Source organism: Megalops cyprinoides, chromosome 16, assembly GCF_013368585.1.
Source record: "Megalops cyprinoides isolate fMegCyp1 chromosome 16, fMegCyp1.pri, whole genome shotgun sequence".
NCBI lineage: Eukaryota > Metazoa > Chordata > Actinopteri > Elopiformes > Megalopidae > Megalops > Megalops cyprinoides.
The window spans coordinates 14221787-14242899 of record NC_050598.1 but is presented as its reverse complement, the minus strand read 5'-3'; the positions used below and the strand labels follow the sequence as shown (position 1 = coordinate 14242899).

At 40.6% G+C, this 21113-nt stretch overlaps 1 protein-coding gene across 3 annotated transcripts in view; it reads right to left on the bottom strand.

Moving 5' to 3' along the window:
* LOC118790893 (neuronal PAS domain-containing protein 2-like) overlaps positions 1-21113 on the bottom strand; it is a 55195-nt gene that overhangs the window by 12496 nt on the left and 21586 nt on the right. For 2 of the 3 annotated variants that reach the window (XM_036548019.1, XM_036548021.1), the window contains exons 1-7: positions 18539-18851; positions 5572-5779; positions 5144-5200; positions 4510-4664; positions 3390-3481; positions 2926-3015; positions 2647-2767 (exon numbers count right to left, since the gene is read on the bottom strand). In XM_036548019.1, the coding sequence (XP_036403912.1) occupies positions 2647-2767; positions 2926-3015; positions 3390-3481; positions 4510-4664; positions 5144-5200; positions 5572-5627 (571 nt within the window). In that variant the 5' untranslated portion in view covers positions 5628-5779; positions 18539-18851. Of the gene's footprint in view, positions 1-2646; positions 2768-2925; positions 3016-3389; positions 3482-4509; positions 4665-5143; positions 5201-5571; positions 5780-18538; positions 18852-21113 lie in introns of those variants that run through there. The other variant, XM_036548020.1, reaches the window with a different exon arrangement.

The following is a 21113-nucleotide window of genomic DNA, read 5'->3' as shown; positions in this document are numbered from 1 at the left end:
CTCCGATAGGTTTCTGGCCTAAAATTACACGGCAGGAAATCTGGGACAGGCCTTCTTCCCAATGCCGTCACTCATCATGAATACTTAACCATGGACTCCATCGCCCCATTTCCACATACAACTTTCCACCGGCAAGACCCGCCCTCACAGTGGAACAGGCACAAAGGATGGCCGGGTAAGGGAAAATTAGTCAGTGTGCGCCTCCAAACAGCTCACAATGAACTAACGCTCCTATAACGTTCTGAAAAGACCTAGAGGGCTGTGGTGGCAAGAGAAGGTCAACACATTGTTTATGCTGCATGATTATTTGCTGTCAATAAGGCTAATATTGTGAATGAGGGAGCGCATGAAATGAACCAGTGAAGGCATCCAATTACTTCCATTTTTTACTCTTGCACATTTTTTTGGTTCAATTAATGGACTGTCAAAGCCATGAGAAGAGTGCAGTGTATAAATAAATAAATAAATACATACATACATAGTAAGAATTGTTTCGGTGTTTGCATCTCAAATTTAGCAACAAGGCACCATGGATTGCGATGTCCACCGCAGTTTAAAATCTAAAGAATTGCATCAATTTCCAGAGACGTCTCAGAACATCCGTGTACCACTTTGGTCTTGGCCTTCCGAGCGGAAAACAGCAGAATTGCCGTACGGTGGCATTTAAACCAACGAGAGATGACGAGATCAATTTTTAAAGGGAGGATGTGACTCATCTCTCTGAGACATCGGCCGGCATGGGCTCCTGATGAAAGGGCCCTGATGTGGGCCAGGGTCAGCGCCGAAAAAGGCGTTTACTCACACATCCGCTCGGGCCTCGTGAATAAAACATTCCGCTGGGGTTTTCTCCTGACTACCTCTCTAAACACACACACACACACACACACATACACACACACACACACAGTGCTCCTTCCCTATTCATGCACCTGGACCCATTGTTCCCTGGGTTTCAGAATGAATTCAAGCTGCACTTCAGCTCACCTGACCTGCAGAGTACAGACAAAATGCAAGTGCCAGTTTTAAGACTGAGACTTGGAAGAAAAGTGCAGGGACTTTAATGCAGCGGAGAGAGTGAAAGAGAAAGAAAAGGACCCCTACCCCTAAACTGCCCCCCATGAACGATTTGAACACAGACCCTACCGGAAGCATTATAGCGCGCACAGTCCGCAAACGCACTCGGCCGCGGAGCGGGATTAAGGTCACTGTGTACAGCTCGAGATTCCTCTCTGGATTACCGCAGCAAACGTAACAGTGATTAAAAGGCAGAACCATCTATGCCAAGTCACCACAATTAGCTTAAGGGACTAATAATAGGAGCTGTGCAGAAAGCCCGCAATCCGCCAGGACCACACACAGCGGAATCCTGAAAAGAGCATTCAGCTCGCTTTTATAAGGCCGTAAGCCTTTCACCTTAAAAGACATCCATCTAGTGTCTCTGACATTTGTGTGTAGCGCGGGAGCATTGCAGCTAATTTCGCCTGGGACAAGCCCAGGGTACTTCAGGATAGCTCTGGAGGGTGGCACACCGTCAAAGTGATTTCCCTCGGCTCAGAGCGGATTTATTCCTCCCTTTGCTGGCACATCATCTCGGCTTGCGTTTAAGGATTGTATCCTCCCTGGGGCCATTACAGGGTTTGATGTATAATTCATGGAGGAAATTCAAAAAAGAAAAGCTTCATTCAGCTTCAAAAGAAGCATTAAAAGGCTACCTCAGCCGCATTCGTGACATTTTTTCATTTAACAAGAAAAAGAAGCAAAGAATCCCTACAACACGGCACAAGGAAAATATCCCTATTAACACCAGCAATAATGTATTTCACTGTAACATACTGCATCGTCTGGAGAATAATGCCCCCATCTCTTTCTGTAAACTTCAAACAAATCAAATGAGTAATCTAAATCACTATGCGGGGGTGATTTTCTACACCACAGCCATTTACAAAAAAAACCTTCCTTTGAATAAGTGAGGTGTTAATACAATCTGACAGTCCCCTTTAACATTCTTCTGGAGTTGTGTGCCATGACAAAAATGTCGAGACACCTAGGGCTATTCTATGTGAAAATAAAACCCAGTGAAAGTCCATTGTGACCAGTCACTGAAGGCCAAATAAAAATCAGTTTAAGATCCAATTAGACACACATGTGAAATGAAGACTGTGAGGTCAACCGCTGGTCATTTCTGCAGAGAACAGCCTTAGATGCCCTCATAAGTGATGTTGCCTGCTTTTGGGTTTTCTAAGGACAGCAAGGCTATGAAGGCCCAGTGAGAGGTAATTACAGAGTAATTACTGTTGCATAAGACCAACTGGTTGTGCTTTAAACCTTGGCATAAACTGTCAATAATAGGGTAGGAATGTGGTAACACTGCAACGGTAACCTGAAGTAGCAACGCATTACTCCAATGAAAATGTGCATCCTGAAAATTTCCTAAAAAGTTCCAACTGCAAACGTTTTATTTATTTATTGTCATTACAAAGAAACACAGGAGAAAGTACCAGTTAAACTGAAATCAATTCGCATTACAGTACTTCCATATGAGCAGGATTCAGGTTGCCCCCCTCTTCTGCAGAGACAGTCGGTGTTTGGGGGTGGATCACAGGTGCGTGTGTGTGTTTGTGTGTGTGAGACCAGGTGGACACTCACTCTCTAGGAAGTCGGCAGTGATGGGGTCAGTCATCAGCATGTGGGAGGACAGCAGCTTGTAGATCTCCCCGTGCTCACGTTCAGGGAGAAAGTTGAGGATATTTTGGTCCACCATATCTGACTGATACAAAAACACATTTCCATCAACTTCAGCAATCATGTGATAGATATGTTATGACATACTATGCATTGACCTAATCCAGTCCAAGGTCCAAATCTTTCTTTTCTAAGGGGAGGCGAAACCCCGCCTAACAGCAACCAGGCAAAAATCCCACTCACCGGCAAGTGGCCAGTCAGCGATGAAACACTGTCTGATACGTAAATGATGTTTCCATCCGTGGTAAGTGCTATGAGGAAACCATCTAAAGCCTTTGGGGGGAACACAATGACACAAATTCTCATAATACAACAAAAGCCATGGGCAAGACAGACTGTCAAAAAGTTCCTATATTACTATTTATGTGCTATAGATGGATATTTATTGGAGAAGTGTGATGTTAAGTTTCTTGCTTAAGAGTAGCTGCTTCACACCCACACATCTAACCCTCAACCCACAGGTCAGAACTTCAGTGCTCCACCCACTCAGCAGAGATGTTTCATACATTACTTTTTTTGACAGGACCATTTGAATGTATAGTTTTTCAACACTGATTGACGCAAGACCATAAACTGTGAAATACATAAAAAATAGATTGAGGATAAAAATAATATGCAGGGGAGTATCAATGTTGAGCCTCACGCACCTCCAGCATCAGCTGGGTGAACTCCTCGTTGCTGAGGAAGGAAGGCTTCCAGTCCTGTCGGATCTCACAGGACTCAGTATGAGCTGAGATCTCTGCGAAAGACAAGGAGGGAGAGGAGAGGAGAGGAATAACTGGTTAAAATCACCGCAGATTCTGAGACACAGGCCCTAGAGGCCAGTGAAACTGTCCAGTGGCAGCTGAGAGCTCTACCCTCTGTCGTGGCTGTGAGAGACAAGACAATGCCCATTGACGTATTGTGCACTTGGGACCTCCAACGCCATCTTTTGCCTTGAGTTAATTCTCCATTTTACCCACAGACAATCTTTCTAAGAAAAGATCTAGTTATATGTACGATATTTGTTTCAGAGAACAGTCCTATGCACACTTTACAGTGCCTACATTCACTTCTTCACACTGCATCTCGGTTCCACCTCAGTCTTCGCCCCCTAACACCTGCTACCTCCAGTATTCTAGCATTTGATGTTTATTTTACGTGTAGCATTCTGATGCATTTTGGAGTCTGTGTTCTAGTGACTGATGTATGTTAGTTTACTTGGCTTCTGTTGGCTTGTCAGATTGCACAACTGTGGTAGGGCTTGAATGGTGTTAAGCTCACACTCTCTGCTTTTGGCGTGTTGTTAGCCTAGTCTGACACTGTTGCTCATTTAACTTGAATGGATACACTTATATTCTATTGAAGCATTTCCCAAACCTCTCCTGGAGGACCCCTTGTCCTGCATGTTTTAGATCTCTCCCTGCTCCAACACAGCTGATTCAAATGATCAACCCGTTGAACTCCTGAAGCTGCTTAATAACACATTGATCATTTAAATCAGCTGTGCTGGAGCAGGGAGAAATCTAAAACATGCAGGACAAGGGGTCCTCCAGGAGAGGTTTGGGAAAGGCCATTCTACTGTACTGGAAGTCACTTTGGATAAGCGCGCCTGCTAAATGCCTGTAATGTGATGTAATGTAATGAGCTAGGTTCAATCAAGAGCATTGCTTATAACGCTTATTTACACCGAAATGAATATTCTAGGACTCTCTCCAGTGCATTCGCTTGGGGCAGGACCACAGTGTGTGGCCGCTGCGCATCTTTTGGGAGTTCCACTGTTTGTACCTCTCTGTTTCTGCAGGAAGTGGATGGTCCGCTGCAGGATGGTGGACTTGTCCATCTTGCGGGGGTAGCCCTGGGCCTGCAGCATGGTGCACAGCTCCTTGATGAGGACATTGAACTGGTCGCGCCTCTTCTTCTCAGATTTGTTACGCGACGCCCTTTTGGCAAAAGGCAAAGGAGAGGCAATTTGTGACACGAGCCGTGATTGCCATGGAAACCTGGTACGGCTGAATCTCAACCCCCCTCCCTCATTCACAGCACTGTGATTAAAGGTCCTCCCATTCAGAGAACACATTTCCTCTGGAAGCCTGCGAGCAGCATCCATTTGGGATAATATGTTTCATGTCCAGTAAAACACTGACCTTCTTGCATAATTTACACACATAACTACTGTAAATACCACTGCCTTGTTCACTACAAAAGTAGGACTCACCCTGTAAATTATCATGATGTCTTTTTTTTGTAAGCATATCTTAGCTCTAGCCCTTAACATTTGCATTTGCAAGCATGGACTGTATTTTCACCTCTTAAGGAGTCACTTTTCATCACATCAAAGCTGACATGCTTTGACTTTGACTACTCCATACATATACATGAAATCAGATGAATTGGACTGGAGATCTGAAGAGAGCGTTACCTTTTTGCCCGGTCTTTCTCATCTTCCTCCAGTAGGTCGTCCACACAGCTACTGGTGCTTCAGGGAGAAGTAGAGAGTGGATGTCATTAGCTTTAGAAGGTTTAAAACAAAAGCAAACAAAATCTCTGCCTAATCATATTAGTATCTTCTCATTGTCAACATAGCCCTTATGACTATCTGTGAATATATGTAGAAAAAACACATGCTCAAATATATTCATGACCAAATAACTGAGTATTTATTCATAAATGTCTGGAGAAAAACAGAAACATCTAAAGTAACATAGATGCCCAATGTTTATTCTGAATTATAAATCAATCAGGTCAATCAGTCAGGGAGCAGACAGGGATGGTTACTGGGATCTCTGTGGTGCACCTCCTCTGCTAATAAGTAATGATTCCTCCTGGTTATCACAGGAGACAACTCACTCCCACTCCCCCCGGCCGGACGGGCAGTGGGTCTCAAACTCGGCAAGGTTGTCCATCCTCACTCCTGCTGCCGTCCCGGCCCTCCCTGGAGTCTGACGTGTCCCATTCAGGCCGCCTGCCCCCGCCCCCCTCGCCTCCGAAGCTTCCAAGCGGCTACCCTCGGTCTACCTCCTCCACTGGAGCGGGCCACACACACAAAGACCGGGAGCTGCAAAGAGGAGACGGCCACAGATCAGACACAAGCGAACAACTGAAGAAAGTATGCTTTTCACAGCATGGTAAAGACTGGAACTTCTTTAAGGCCAACTACAACAATTCTCTGAATAAGGAAAATAACAGCTTTGCCACACAATTATTGATACTAGAATGTGTAATAACCAACTTAATCATGATGCTATGAGTCAAACGTTTGGTGGAAAAAGCCCATTTGTGTTTGTGCCAGTGAAACCAGGAAACCAGGGAAAGTATTTATCCTACCAAGAGCAAACCAAGTATATAATAAAGATGACCAATGACCAATGACCCTTGCCAGGCAGATTTATTCATTCTTAAGCAGTCGTACCAAACACTTTTTGTGCAGTGTTGCTGTCACAGAAGCATGAGCAGCTTTAAGCTTAGTTACATGGATGCAGACAACACACACAATTTTTAGGAAAACCTATATTTAATTTCCTGTGCCCAGACTACATCAATTCACCAAGGCGCTTCTGTTTTCATCAATTAAGAAAAATGCATGGGGGAGCCAAGTCAAAGAGTTCTTTTTAACACACAACTGACCATTTGTAGTTTATTAGGCACATAAATTTGCCTCTAGACAAGACAGATGAAAAAGCAGTGAAGCTAATGCTATCAGTGATACATTGATCTGGACCAAAGAAAGATAATGTTTTTTATCAGAAAAATTACTTTATTCATGAATGGTGACACACTGGGCATAAATGTACGATTGCAAAACTTTTGTTACTCCGTGGGTTGACTTGTATTACAGATGCAAATAATGACAAATAAAATGTTTTTCATATATTTCCATTTTCTGAAATGGAACAAGATAAAATAAGCAGAAAGTGTGCAAGGCTAAACATCTTGAATTACCAGTGGGATAGTGCTGATTCAAAGCAAATCTTCCAGGCAGAAACACCTGACCTAGAAAGCTGCTGGAATCAGATAAGAAAAGTCAAAATATCCCTTCTACATTTCAGTATAACAAAGGACCACTCAAAGGCTTGTTTCAGAGGATGTGTTAGTAACTATTAACAAAACCTTGAGGAATTCGGAGTCTTTTGAATTGTTTTCCAACTTTGAAGTACAAGTAAGCTGTAAACTAGGTATGTATATCTTGAAATAGAACAGAAATATGCACTAAAGAGGAGAAATAAACCACTTTGAGATCATGAAAACTATTTTGTGCTGAACAGCCAAACTGGCATGTATGGTTATTCTGTATAAATACATATATTGTCACACCCTGTATATCACACAAAAGTATATCACACCCAGGAGTTAACTTGTGGGACTCAAGTTGACTTTCAGGTTCTGCAGGAAAATCTGTAAAATCACAGCATTTTTGGGATGCTGCAATTTTGAAGATGGCAGTAAAAAATAACAATCTGTAATTAGTCTGTTTGAATTAATTATTATATTACACCTCAATTCTGGTTTGGTTAAAAGTTTTTTTTATTTCAAGGTTTTAGAACCTGGGCAAGCAATGGATTATTTAGTGGTTTGCACTGTAATACATTTTTCATTACCTTTTTTTCAGTTGTTCAACTGTTACTTAGTGTGCCATAGTACATACTTAACCTTAACCTATAAACTGAGTAATGTGCGCTACCAGTCTGTGAACCCTTTCACCCCTAACAAACAGTGCATTCCAGCTCCAGTGGGTGGAGTATCTGAGGGGGGGGGGGTCCAGACCTGGAAAACCTACAGAGCAGTCATGTACCTTAGAGACAGGAAGATATCATTTAACAGGCAGGATAATTTTTAATTCCACAGACCCTACAATGTAAACTTTCATGTTCAACATCAGCACTGATGCAATGTTAATGTAATATTTTATGCATTACTGCATTTATTATTTTATTGACCTCAGAAAAAAAGTGCCCTCACATGTGTGCGCTTTCTTTAGGACTAACAAACATGACCATTAATATGGCACAGCACAAAACACAAGCCTTTCTATTTTTCTAATAATCCTATCAAAGGGAAGTACTCATCCCAATGGCTAAGTAATTACATACTGACATAGTGACCTTTAAAGTTCACTGATTTTCCTTTTAAAGAGATTTACGTATGGTACCTCACAGGACAGCATCCATTTAACAGGACATATGTGGAAGAGGCAGAGGACAAACAGAAACCGTGACACACTCCACTGGCCTGTAGATGTCACAATGAGTGACTGTCTTTAAATGACCCAAAAATGAATCTGACTATATCTCATCAGTAGGTGACAGTGTGGGTGGATGAGCAGGTACATCATACATGTAACCAATGTGATTTTAATATACTTAATATTCACACAACAACAAACTAACAAACAAGGAACACAAATATGCAAAGCAGTTCATATCTGCATTCAAAATTCCACTTCCATTCATGACTTCATATCCATCCTTTCCAAACATTTACTTGATTGGAATACTTGATTGAATAAGCTTTTCCTGTATCTATTGACACATGAATTAATTTAACTGTGTTCAAAGTTCCCGTGTAGCAAGGCTATTCACTAATACATGCAGTTAGACACACAATACAAGTTTTATTCTGTGTGCACTCCATATCTTACTAGGAAAGCCGTGGTCTAACACAAACGCATTCAGTTCACAACATTTTTAGAAGGTTCAAGGCAAGACAGAATCTATATGGGTGACATTATCCAGGGTCCAAGCCATCGATGACCTGTCTAGGGTACAAACTATGGTGTGAGGTACGTTAATCGTAGTACAGCCTCACACAGCCACTGGTGCATTACCACGTATACAGAACACAGGCAGTAGTCTGCTGGTTAGCAGTCTCCTGTTCGGGGGGGGGGCACTGATGCTGTACCCTTGAGCAAGGTATTTCCCCTCAATTTCATCAGTACATAATTAGCTAAATTTAAAAAAAATCATTTTGGTGCAGATAAATTCGATAAATAAAATATGACGACTCAAGAACAGTCCTGCAGTATACTGGAATTTTACCAAACATGTTCCAATTGGTACGGAAATAAACATCAGCACAGTACCTCCAAATTATTCCCCTTAAAAAAAAAAGACACGCTTCGAGTGGTGGAATTATTTCCCTGAACCCCTTAATCATGACAACATGATTACGCCCAATTGGTAACCATTTTCCATGTTTCATGTCTGGTGAATCACGTCTCTACACCAGTTTCCACTGGGCTAAAACCGCGGCGGGTTCTTTTTTTGTACTGGCGGTGGTGGCGCCTATATGTACTCAGCAGCCACAGATGGCCCGAATGTGAGGCTTGTCTTCCACATATTTCTCTTTGTTTTTCTGACTGGCATGGGGCTGGAAAGGGCGAGCTGATAAGGTTTCCAATGGAGGATCGCCTAACGCCAACATGCCAACGGAGGAGAGCTGGACATGCGCTAGTCACAAACAATACAGTATCGTGCATGGGATTAGAGGCCACAGTCTCTGCATCTTTACCATAATGAGCTTAGCTGCACAAAGTGTGAAGTGATCAAACTAAAAGGGACAAAAAAAAAAAAAACTGCTGCTCTCACCCAGGGAGAGTGTTCTACAGTGGCTTTGCTGCCAACGCAACTGAAATACCACTTTGCTATTACATCAATAGCTGGAAGCTCACTTGCAGCTAAAGACCGCATGGCACAGATGCATCGCGGCAAAGCAAGGAAGACATCCTATGTGACCTTTTTGAACATGTGCCCTTTTTGCATGTTTCCTTTGCATATTTTATGCAACAGCACATTGCCCTATGAGTGCTTTCCATAGATACGTATACTGTATTTTAAGTCAGGATTCACACAGTTTTGAAAATCTTAAGTAAAGCAGACACAAATAAGTGTACTCCCATCTCATATAATGAATGGTTTCACATTAGAAAAGGCATGTTGATACCTTACCAGATGGTGCTTTTTGGACAGAAGATGTGGATGAGTGCCGTAATCACTAACAGCCTGATCTACTAGAACATTCTCTGATCTACTAGACTGGTAAGAGACACTGGACTATTGTGTATTGATATCAGGAGTTTTCATGAATGTTTTGCACCAACCTGATTACAACCACTTTGGAGGTATGCAGAGCAAACAGACAATTTTTTGAAGGACAACCTGTCTGTAATGAGGATCAGGCAATGCAATACCTGAAAACACACAGGATACAATACTCAGGTCACATGCTTAAAAGAAAAAAACACTTAAGGAAATGGAAGAGCCAAGTGCAGCTATACATGTCCACTCAACTGTACTGCAAGTTCAAACAGATCTGGAACAGCCTAATGGCCTATATTGGGCCAACTCAGCTTAAGGGCTACTCTCCATCAGGTTTTCAAGATCGCTCTATGATTAGCACTCTCAGAGCACTGAGTAGCTAAATTGGTTCCATCAGCACAAACAATGCATAAAGAGTTTCACAGAAACACACTTTCTTTTATTATGCCTTTGTTCCACGCCAGTGGTGAAAATGAAATACATACTATACTATACTCTTTTTTTTTCCATTAAAAACATGAAGTGCTGAGGTAATACAATTCAAGCAGAAAATTCTTGATCTCATGATAGTGTATTTAAATTAACAAACAAGATAATTATCAGAAATAACTTAGGGCTCAAACAAGTTTCACTACAAATGTTTTCCCATGCCTTTAAGGCCTCTGGTAGTGTCTAGGATACCAAAATTGCATTTTCCTTTATTCATGACTTTTTGAAAACAGTTAATTGTGAATGCATTTTTTTATCTCAAATGCAAAATACATCTCTATCCATGTGAATACCAACACAGGGATATTTGTTTTGTTTAAAATATTGTTTTAATATTCTCTTTCCTTCTATCAATCTATAGATTAGGCAAAAGTGTATACCGAACATTGATTTTGAAATGTTCCCTGTAGCTTTTAGTGGAAAGGAGTACGTTTAAGAGAGTACTGTATGGTCACATTTACTTTTCTAACATTATATGAAACATTTTTGGAAAGCTGCAGCTGTGAAGCTTACAGTAAAATGCATTAAGTTTCCTTTCAAATTTAGCTTGGAGATGTAATTTTAGAGGTTTTATAAGAATGAAAGTTACTGTATGGCGTATTTTATAATGGTCTTTATAATAAAATGATTTCAGACTGTGTACCTTTTTAACTTGTAATTTAGTGTACTGAGGTAGGAACAGAACAATAACCTAAATTGTGAGGTATGCATCAAACTGTAAATGATTTTGTGCATGTGCATCCTGCTGCTGATGCCAACCAGGAGTGCAAGCCTCTTAAGTCTCTATTTGAAGATGTTACTAACAGCATAACGTGAATTATTTTGTGTAAGCCGGTATCTTTTTCCAGTAAATAGTAATGGGCCAGATCAAAAGGAATATATCCAGAATAATTTTTCCACACACAATGCCTGTCTACTGTGAACCAGTATTGATCTGCATCCAACTTGGACTGAAATGTCTTCTGTGTGCTCTGCTGAAATAAATCATTTTCGACCTGCTCATAACCAGTCTTTCATTTGGGTGCATTAATTGGCAAAATGAGACAACCTCCGCCAGGCATTCTGTTTTCAGCTTGTGAATGAAGCTGGTTTAAATTTCAGCATCAACTGAAAGTGCCCCATTCAGGAAGGACCAACTATGTGCAAAAAAAAAAAAAAAAAAAAAGATCTGAACACCTACAGTGAACAAGGACTTCAGTGTAAATGTCAAAAATGATGGCCAATCAGAGAGCACACACGTTGTTATTGGTCTTCCTAATGACCAAGAACATGATTGTCATGACACAAGCACTCAAGCTGGCTGACTGTTTCTGTGAACAATTTTTATTGACTGTATCGTCACTCTGTGACACATTTACATTTTGTCAATGTTAATACATACTCCAGGACACCTGACTATATCCTCCACTTCACAGCCACATGTTCTGGTCACATCCTCTGTTTGTCATGGCCCTGATATGATGGAATCAGCCTTTTATTGCAGTTAGGACAGAGGAGTTGGTGGTTATCTCCCATCACAGACTGAAGACCCACCCCTTCAGACTGGTCAGTTTTATCCAGAGCAACTCACAGTGCAAAGAGCAAGGACAAAGTGCATCTCATAAAGTGGCATGAAAAACCACTGAAAAACAACTGACCATGCTTGAACATCCATCAACCTCTTACATGGTGCCAGTAATAACTGCTTACACAAGAGTTAGACATACAGGGCAGTATAATGTCAGCAGAGTTACTATGAAACTACACAAACTAAGGAAGGTGCATTATGCTGGAGTAGGGGGCCAAGGTTCAGCCTGAAGGGGCGGGTCTTCAGTCTGTGATGGAAGATAACCACCAACTCCTCTGTCCTAACTGCAATAAAAGGCTGATTCCATCAGATCAGGGCCATGACAAACAGAGGATGTGACCAGAACATGTGGCTGTGAAGTGGAGGATATAGTCAGGTGTCCTGGAGTTGTGGAAAGAGGTGACATAGCCAGTGTGTAGAACTTTTGATGACGGAGTGAAACTAAGGCAATACCAGGATTCTGACACGGATGCAAGCCATCAGGAGGAATGAGACACTGGCGAATACGAGCAGACTGTGGACCAACAGAGTAACAAAATATTGGATGAACTGCAGGGATCTCATCGCACATGCAGTGAGGCCAGCAAGGAGGGAGTTGCAGGATTCTTAGCAGGAGAAGGCCAGGGCAGGGACCAGGAGATGGGTTGAGTAGGTAGAGAAGAACAGGCAGATTCTTTTGATACATGGGAATGTGTACATGCTACCAACTTACCACTATGTGGTCTATGAAGGCTAATCTGCTGTTAAGGGTCACCCTGAGGATGGTATCTAACCATCTACAGTACAAACCCTTGGCTATTTGGATTTTGTTTTTGGATTAGTACAGTGTGAAATCAAAGGAATGAATGAAAAGGCCGACTAGACTTTGTAATAGTTTCGGCCACAGACCTACTCAGTTCTTGCAAATTACACTACAGCTGTCATTATTGGGCTCCTGTGAGGGGATCTGTCATAACCAGCTTGGTACTTGATGCCAGAGTTGCTCATGATTCATTTACTGCCTGTGATTCACATTTATTCAGGAAGGGAAAGTGGCACAGGGGTACTAAATATTTACATGAATCGAAAAGCGTGCCAGCTTTGAAGGTCTAAAGGGAGATTTCCACATCTGCTTTTGCTTTTGGCTACATTCTCAATGGGACTGAAGATGTAAGCAGAACACAACATTTTGCTGTGTCGTCTCAGAAGACCACGTACATTAAATGCCGTGACAAAGCCTCACTCTTTAGACTCAAAACTTTCTTGATGGGTTACCTGTATTCTGAAAGCTTTCAGATGCTGAGACTACAAACCGATATGGCCAAAACTATGCTTTCAGCATCAGACCAGAGCTGGAAGTGAAGCCTTTTTTATCTGATCAACAGTAAGCTGGAGGCCATAACCTTTTTTGGGCCTTCAAGAGAGCAATGTGGAGTGATTTTAAGAAGAGCAGTATTTTAGTTAAATAAGGCTCTGAGTGCCATGCCCAAAGAGCTCTTTTTGGTGAGAAATACCACCCTGATTGAATCCAAAATGATTCCAGGTATTTGAAAAAACCTCAGACATTACAGTGGAGGAGGTATGAACCCTCCCAGTGGCCTTTCCACATCTCCGGTATTCAAATCAAACATTTAACAACCCACCATAAAATTAAAAAATTATCTCTTTGTCAATAAGTGAATTTACAGTTTAATTCCTTGGAATTAATTCTCTGCTGCTCTTGGAACAGAAGTGTGTGACAAACTGTCCCTGTCAATGGCACAATACTGAACAGTATTTCATTGACATACAGTATTATTTCACTAATTTCTTACAATACCTCTGACAAAATAAAATCATAAAGGCAAGATTACACAGCTCCTTAAATTACACTGACCGCTGACACATGGTATAGTCTCACAATTCAGTTAAAGACAAACAAAGTAGTGACTTAATTGTTGAGTCACTAAAAAGCTCACAAAAGCTAAGGCTATCCCAAACAGGATCAGGTTATGAAAACTAGAAGGATCTGGCAACCATAATCCCCCCTCCGTTACGAAACCTGAAGTGGCACCTCTCATTCAACTTCTCAAGCATGCAATTTCCACGGGATTACAACCCCCTACATATCATGTCACAATGCACAATGGCCTCTCCTCTGAACAGACACTACTGAAAAGTAGCCACCAGATGAGAACACACTGTTGACGCTGGGCCTTTATTTTCAACGAAATGTGATACAAAGATGTTGAAGAAGAAAAGGATAAAAATGCTAACAGCAGGTCAAAACATTTGACTGCAACACTAAAAATGGTTTAAGTACTACTGTGCTCAAAACTTTTTGGGAGAATAACCATAAAAATCAGTACAACTAATGGTTGGTTTGTATCCTGGAAAGGACAATAAAAAATGCAAATATGTTTCACTGTGCAAATCCCTGGTTTCTACTATATTTGTAATTAATAGCGCAGTTGTGTTAGGAATGAAGTTTTCAGTCACGGACCTCTTTGGGACATGTATCGGTACTCACTAGGGCAGGGCAATATAGCAGTCGCGATATAACAAATGGCTATTTTTAGCGCAATAACAGCTATCCCCGGTGTGTGGCGTTAGGTTTTACGTTTCGGTGTATGATATAAAAGAACCTAGCTAGCCTGCAGTTGGGTATGTTAAATGCTTAAATGCATAGTGACGTATGGGGTCAAGGGGAATCATAGAGTGCAAATAATCTGTGTTAATTTCTTTGACGCCTTATTTTTTCTATAATCAATTAATTAAAATTATTTTGACAACCCTACTGAAAACATATGCTATGTGTTTTTCAAAGCTAATACGTTGGTTAATAGTTAACTAACATATAGATACAAGTGATATTTTTCTGCCCCGGAAGCATTTCACTAAACTTTGGAGGTGTGCTCCCGCATCAGGTATGACTAATGGGGGAAAAAACACCACATACCAGGGATAGCTGTTATTGCGCTAAAAATACCTACTCGATATATCGCGACGGCTATATCGCCCAGCCCGAGACTACTCACTCATTGCTGCTAGTGACATATAGAGCTAATTGTCAACCACATACCTGTTTGGGTCAACTGAGATCAACTGAAGGGCCAAGTAACAATTATACACCTACGCTGGGACAATTGTGTCATCTTAAATCAAAGAGAAACATACAGTGGCTAGCCTTTTAGAACAAAAAAAGATGAAAATTGAAGGCTTTGTAGCCTCATTGTCAGTTTCCTTTGTCTCCTGCTCCTGTGTTGCTGCAATAAATTGAACAGCCCTATAATGAAATAAGAACTTTTTTCTCCTTTTCTGAGTGTGACCCTACTACCAACACTTGTCTAAATATTACATTATATTACTCTCTTTTAGCAGATGCTCTTATCCAGAGCAACTTACATATGTCACTATTTTTACATGTTATCCACTTATACAGCTGGATATTTACTAAGGCAATTGTGGCTTAAGTATTTGGCCCAAGGGTACAGCAGTAGTGCCCCGCTGGGGAACAAAACCTGCAACCTTTTGGTTGCAAACCCTGCACCTTACCACTATGCTACCCTGCCGCCCATGACAGTGACAAAACATGACAATGACCTGCATTGGCTGCTGACTCGAATATATGTAGAAATGATCCAATCACAGGTTACTTGTGTGCATTCTTCAAGGCACCATTCAATTTTAACGCTAACATTTTTAAGATTCCTTGGCTGCCAATTTTCATGGAAACAGGGAGTTCTGCTTAGAACCAATAATGAACGTAATCTTAATTAAGTGCTATCCACTCCTGGTCCTAGGGTTCCCCAGTACTGAAGATTTTATGGACTGCTTAGAATTACTGATGGGAGAGTGACGTTATATAAACCCCAAACTGGGTAGAGCGAGCCAATCAAAAGACTGCTATCTTAAGGAAAAAATAATTACTTAAATCAGCAAGTCATTGATGATAAATGATAGCTTTATACATATTGGAGTTCATGAAGCCCCCCAAATTATTACTTTCAAGCAGCACCGATTAACACCTGGGACAAAAGGTGCTCTCAGTTTCCCATCCAATAAATGGCCCAAATTAAATAACTCAAGACCTGATTTTGAGGGAAAAACAGCATTCCACAAATCACCAGTTAAACATGGCTGTTCCAAGTGATGACTTTTCTGTAGATAAACTGATACTGAGGCAAGACTTGTCACATTTTGATTAATAATTAGTTCATTCCAGATGCTTCTACAGCAGCAAATGTGTCTGGCCAGTCATTGCTAAAAGAAAATGACTCACTTGTGGAATACACAGACTTTTGAAATAGGTCTTAAGCATGAAGCCTAGGTATATAATACACAATATACACTTTAACTAGGCATCTACCAGTTGGGCTTTATTGAAGGACTTCAAACAAAAGTGAAACAGCATGAAATGACACATCATTCAAGCAATTTGCTTCTCAAATTATCTGTTGTCGTGTATTTCCTCTTCCCCTCTTATCTTAGAGCTCATTCCGGTCTTACAGGGTACAAGGACAGTGCTACATCACGTCTAGCAGAGAACATTTAACTTGACATTTCCTGCTAAAACCACGATTACACAAATACTGCAGTCAAAGCACTAACAATGAAGAGTGGAATTCAAGCTAAATCAATGCCCAGCAGTTCATTTCCATTCTATTCACTTCTTCCTCAGACGAAAACATGACATGATGACAGAATTATAGGGACTAAAGCCCATTTCAGATACTCCTCTATACCTTAAGCATGCTGGTTTTAAAACCCCCAACCATTTCCAAGCATCAGTGAGTGCATTGCAGTAATGTGTCAGAAACCTTTCAGTACTGTAATATTTTCCTCAGCTCTTTTCAGCACACTCAGTGCAATGTCAACACTTTTCATTTGTCAGGTAATTTCTACTCATACTCTTAACAGCCCTCCCTCTTGGGAAAAAGAACACTGAACTAAATATATTAAAACTACTTTTCTACACCATGCAGACATTCCAAATCAACTATCCAGTACAGTAAATAACACTGTCTTTAACCCACTATTTACTAAAATCACAGAAGTCCTTCCATTTGGCCCATTGTACTGTAACATAAACAACTATGTTGTCTATGTTCATTCAGATCTGGATGCCGAGCAACAACCCTGGGTCCTTTACCAACAGGCTCATGGTCTGCTTACTTCATTCTCAAAGCTCCCCGCATGATGAAATTATTGCACAGAAATTGCCAGTCCCCTGTTTTTATGGTTCACCATAGAAGGACATATAAATGTATCAATTTTGCCTGGATGATTAACCAGAATTGTTAATTCCACCCAACTTTTATAAATCCATTCAACATTTTGCTTTCTAGTTTGTGCAAGTAAGCATAAATAATAGTTTTACACAGTGAAAAGTGTAAGAGTACAAAAAGTTTGACAGTCCTCTATGTAGGCTATGTAGCCTTTCCAACAACACACAAGCACCTTAAAACCACACCATATACAAATAAAAAAATAATAAAATGTATTCAGTACCTCTTACTGGTGTGAGTTTAAAGAGACTCAAGACCACCTTTGACTCATATAGCCTAACTAACAGTGGTGTATGAACTAGTCCAACCAGCTGACCCTGACAGATTATTCTCCGATTGTTTGTATTTTGGCCTCCTGCAGATTCGTTTGAAGGTCACAGCTGTAATTACTCATACATTTCCACTGTAGCTACTATGTATAGCCTATTAATGCATCGCTTACTGTGGCATTTAAAACAAAAGGAAAACGCAACTGCTCGACACTGCTTTGTCTAACCACTTACTTTAGTTGCCATTAGACCTGACCAAAGTAAAAACATGTTTACATCGTCAAAATTACTAGACGTGTACAGTATTACTGTGCACTGAAATGTATATTTATTTTACATTATTTATGTTTTTTAACGCTTTCACAATAAGCGTTCAGATAAAACATCTGCAGCTTCGAACATTCTGCTGGTTGTATTGCTTGCATCTTTCTTTGAGCGAATTTAGACTGAAACGCAATGCGGTCATACCCTATATACGTTTGACAGTTAAGGCTATAAGGTTACTTTGAGAAAATAATATAATTGTCATTGCACTCCAACTCAAAATTAATTAGATACCAAATAGGCAATATGCAATTATGGGGCACACATCGTCAATGTTAGTTTCTTCTTAACTATAAAACAAGGGGCTTACTAGCAAATTAGATAAATAGCTAGCCAGCTACACAGAAAACATTTTGACCTCGTGTGCCCCTTTAATTGGCTATTTGTGTGAGTTTTCACTTGGCTAATAATATGCTGCACTGTAATTGACACTTTTTACACCTTTAGTGAATGCAGACATGATACATTTAATTTGCCAAACTGCATTAAAGGAATGCGTTGCAGATTCTATTTCTGCAGATTCTTTTCCCCGACGGCAGCTATCTTGCAATGACAGCAAACTAATTTTCCATAGTTTCCTTCCGCCTTGGAAGCATTGCAATAGCTTACTTTATCCAGTAATTTACCGTCGTAACGTAGAGTTGTAAGAGTTTTCACATCATGCCAACGGAACGAAATGGCAAGAACTCAACAAGATTTAGTTAGCTATATAGCTAGTTAACACAGCTAACTAAGGCAAGGAGCTAGCTAGAAAGCTAGCTAACGTTGCGCAGGACACCGCGCATGCAGGCATGCTAGCCCAGAAAGGGAAAATAGTTAGCAACGCATATTTTAGCAATCCAGGTAAACTACGAAATGACGACAGTGTACACACAAAACATGACATACCTTGAATTAATTTCTTTGGTTGGTTTTGAGTCGCATACTGTTGATCGATTATCCTTTTCCAGCATAGAATGTAATGCTGCCCACATTAAACCAAGTGTTAGCCTGACTTCTCACCAAGAACATTCGATAAGAAATCTGTCAACCGATTCAGAAGGAAGCTGGTTTAAAGGGCAGCTAGAAGAAAAGATCCTGAGTATTTATCGGCGACAGTAGCAGTGAAAGTATTTTAATGCATATGCGTTCAGATATATGGTATTTCAGTCGTATCTTCTCCTTATCTCCTGTCTTAGGCACGACCATTCTCCAGCTGCTGATCCTGGTAAACAGGACTGACTGGAGCTACTGCGAACTGGGGAAAAGTAGGTCACTCGGCAGCTCTTTGCTTAACGACATGATCATTAGCAACCGGCTGTAGCTACATCTCGCACTTCAGAGTTGTAGACACAGGAAGAGGCAGAAAAAAAAACACTTTACTTATGAGTCATAATTTAATAAACCATTGTGTTTTCTGTTTCCTTTTCATTATCTGTCCAAGCAGTTTTTGTTCAGTTTTTAACCCCTTTGACGACTGCTGAAATCTCCAAGGAACATCAACACGAAGTGGAAATAAACTGATGTTAGGACTATAGCGGCTGCATTTATATGTTTTGATAGGTTCCCCGTTTCACTGATTAATACAAGTACTTATATTTTACCTACTTCAAGTACTTTGTAAACATATCAATCGTGTCTTTTTCCGGAGGTACCTAGAGGCGAGCGGCAAAAAGTAACATCTAGCCAGCATCATTTCTTACTTTTTATAAAGAACAAGACAAGATACACCCACAAACACATTAAAAATATATACTTTTACACATTAGCTGATCGTGGTTTTTTTTGTAATATGTTGTTGTACCCAAACACTCCAAGCTGCTGCAGACTTTTTAATCTTTAAATAAACCTGCCATATAAACCACACTATGTATGTGTGTGTTTGTGTGTGTACAAACTATTGCTTGTACAACAATGTGTTGGAGTCTTGTTTGTTTTTATAGGTAGTATGCTGTGTAATACAATAAATTATAGGAACATCTGTATACACAATAGTACACATAAATTATACAAACTATAAAGTATACAGGGCTGTGGTATTGTATCCGCTATTCAAATACATGTGAAGTAACAGAGAGACATTATTGACTCAGGATTAATGCAGACAGCCGTAATATTATTTATTAGGGACCTTTTGTGTTTCTCACGTAGAAGGAAAACTGAAGGGGCAGAGCCATTAATGTAAACACAGAGGATTTAATTTTGCAGAGAGAGAGGCTATATCTTTGTCCTTCATATCAGTGTTGTTCCTCCTGTGTAAACAGGGAGTCACACCCTTCCCTTTTCCTCTCCCTCTACTACACCTTTACCATCTATTATAAGAGCTGTGGGGCTCTAAATATGCAAGAAAAATGATTCTTGGGACAAACAAGTTTTAATGTGACCATTTCAGTACACAGAATCACTAACATGCAGCAATAACTGAACAATATGACTCATGGCACCGTTCAGGTACAATAAAATGGTTAAGGGTGTTTGTGCACACAGTTCTCATGCAAATACATGGTAGCAAGCACTCTTTTAACACTGGGGTAAAGAAACAGTTCGAATGCAACAGTTAGATGCAATGCTGCCCTTTTCACATTGTCTACACTGTGACTAGAAATCAGTCTCTGAACAGTATCATTCAGGAATTGCTTCATCTTTATGTGTTATTGCACATTTGTCCTTCTCTTGCTACCTTTTGCAAAAGAGCAGCAAGATGCACACACACGCACACACGCAGAAGAGAATTATCGAGCTGCTGGAGTTGCTTGTTGCTTGCTTTGCATCATGTTATATTTCTTATGTTTTATTGAACATATCACAACCCTTTCAAGCCTCTGACACAAAGGCAATCTAGGTCAGCAGAGCTTTAGGTAACCGTTTACTGGTGCTCTCACAGCTGGTTTTTTCTCCGAAATAACATTTGTTGATATCAAAAGAAAAAGTAGGACAGTGGGATCAATCTGTAGCAGGACTCTGCAGCTGAAGGAGGAAAGAATGGGTGGAGGAGAGGAGAGATAAAAGCTTGCTGACTGGCACCAGGACTAGGCTGGCAGAAGGGCTCAGCATGATGGCATCGTCACAGGGACCAGGGTTGAATCAATTGGCAGAGTTTAAACACAGGAGGATAAGAGAAGGCAGGCAAGATCTCAAACCTTAACATATTCCCCCCAAACACATTACATTGCATTATATATTTGTTTTACAGATGGTTTACATTTTATACATAATCAGCTTCTAAAGCTTGATACTTACAAGAGCACTTATAGTGAAGTAACTTACTCAAGGACACAACTGCAGTGCCCTAATCAAGGTTTTGAACCTGAAATTTTCTGGTTTCAAGCCCATATCCTACTGCTGCACACAAATTCCACTTTAACCAGAGCACGACACACACAGTGTTATCCCCAGCAAATCCCACAAGATGCACAGCAACATTGCTAGTCAAGCAATTTGGGCATACTTGCATACATTTATCTTCTATGCAAAGACAGACTGA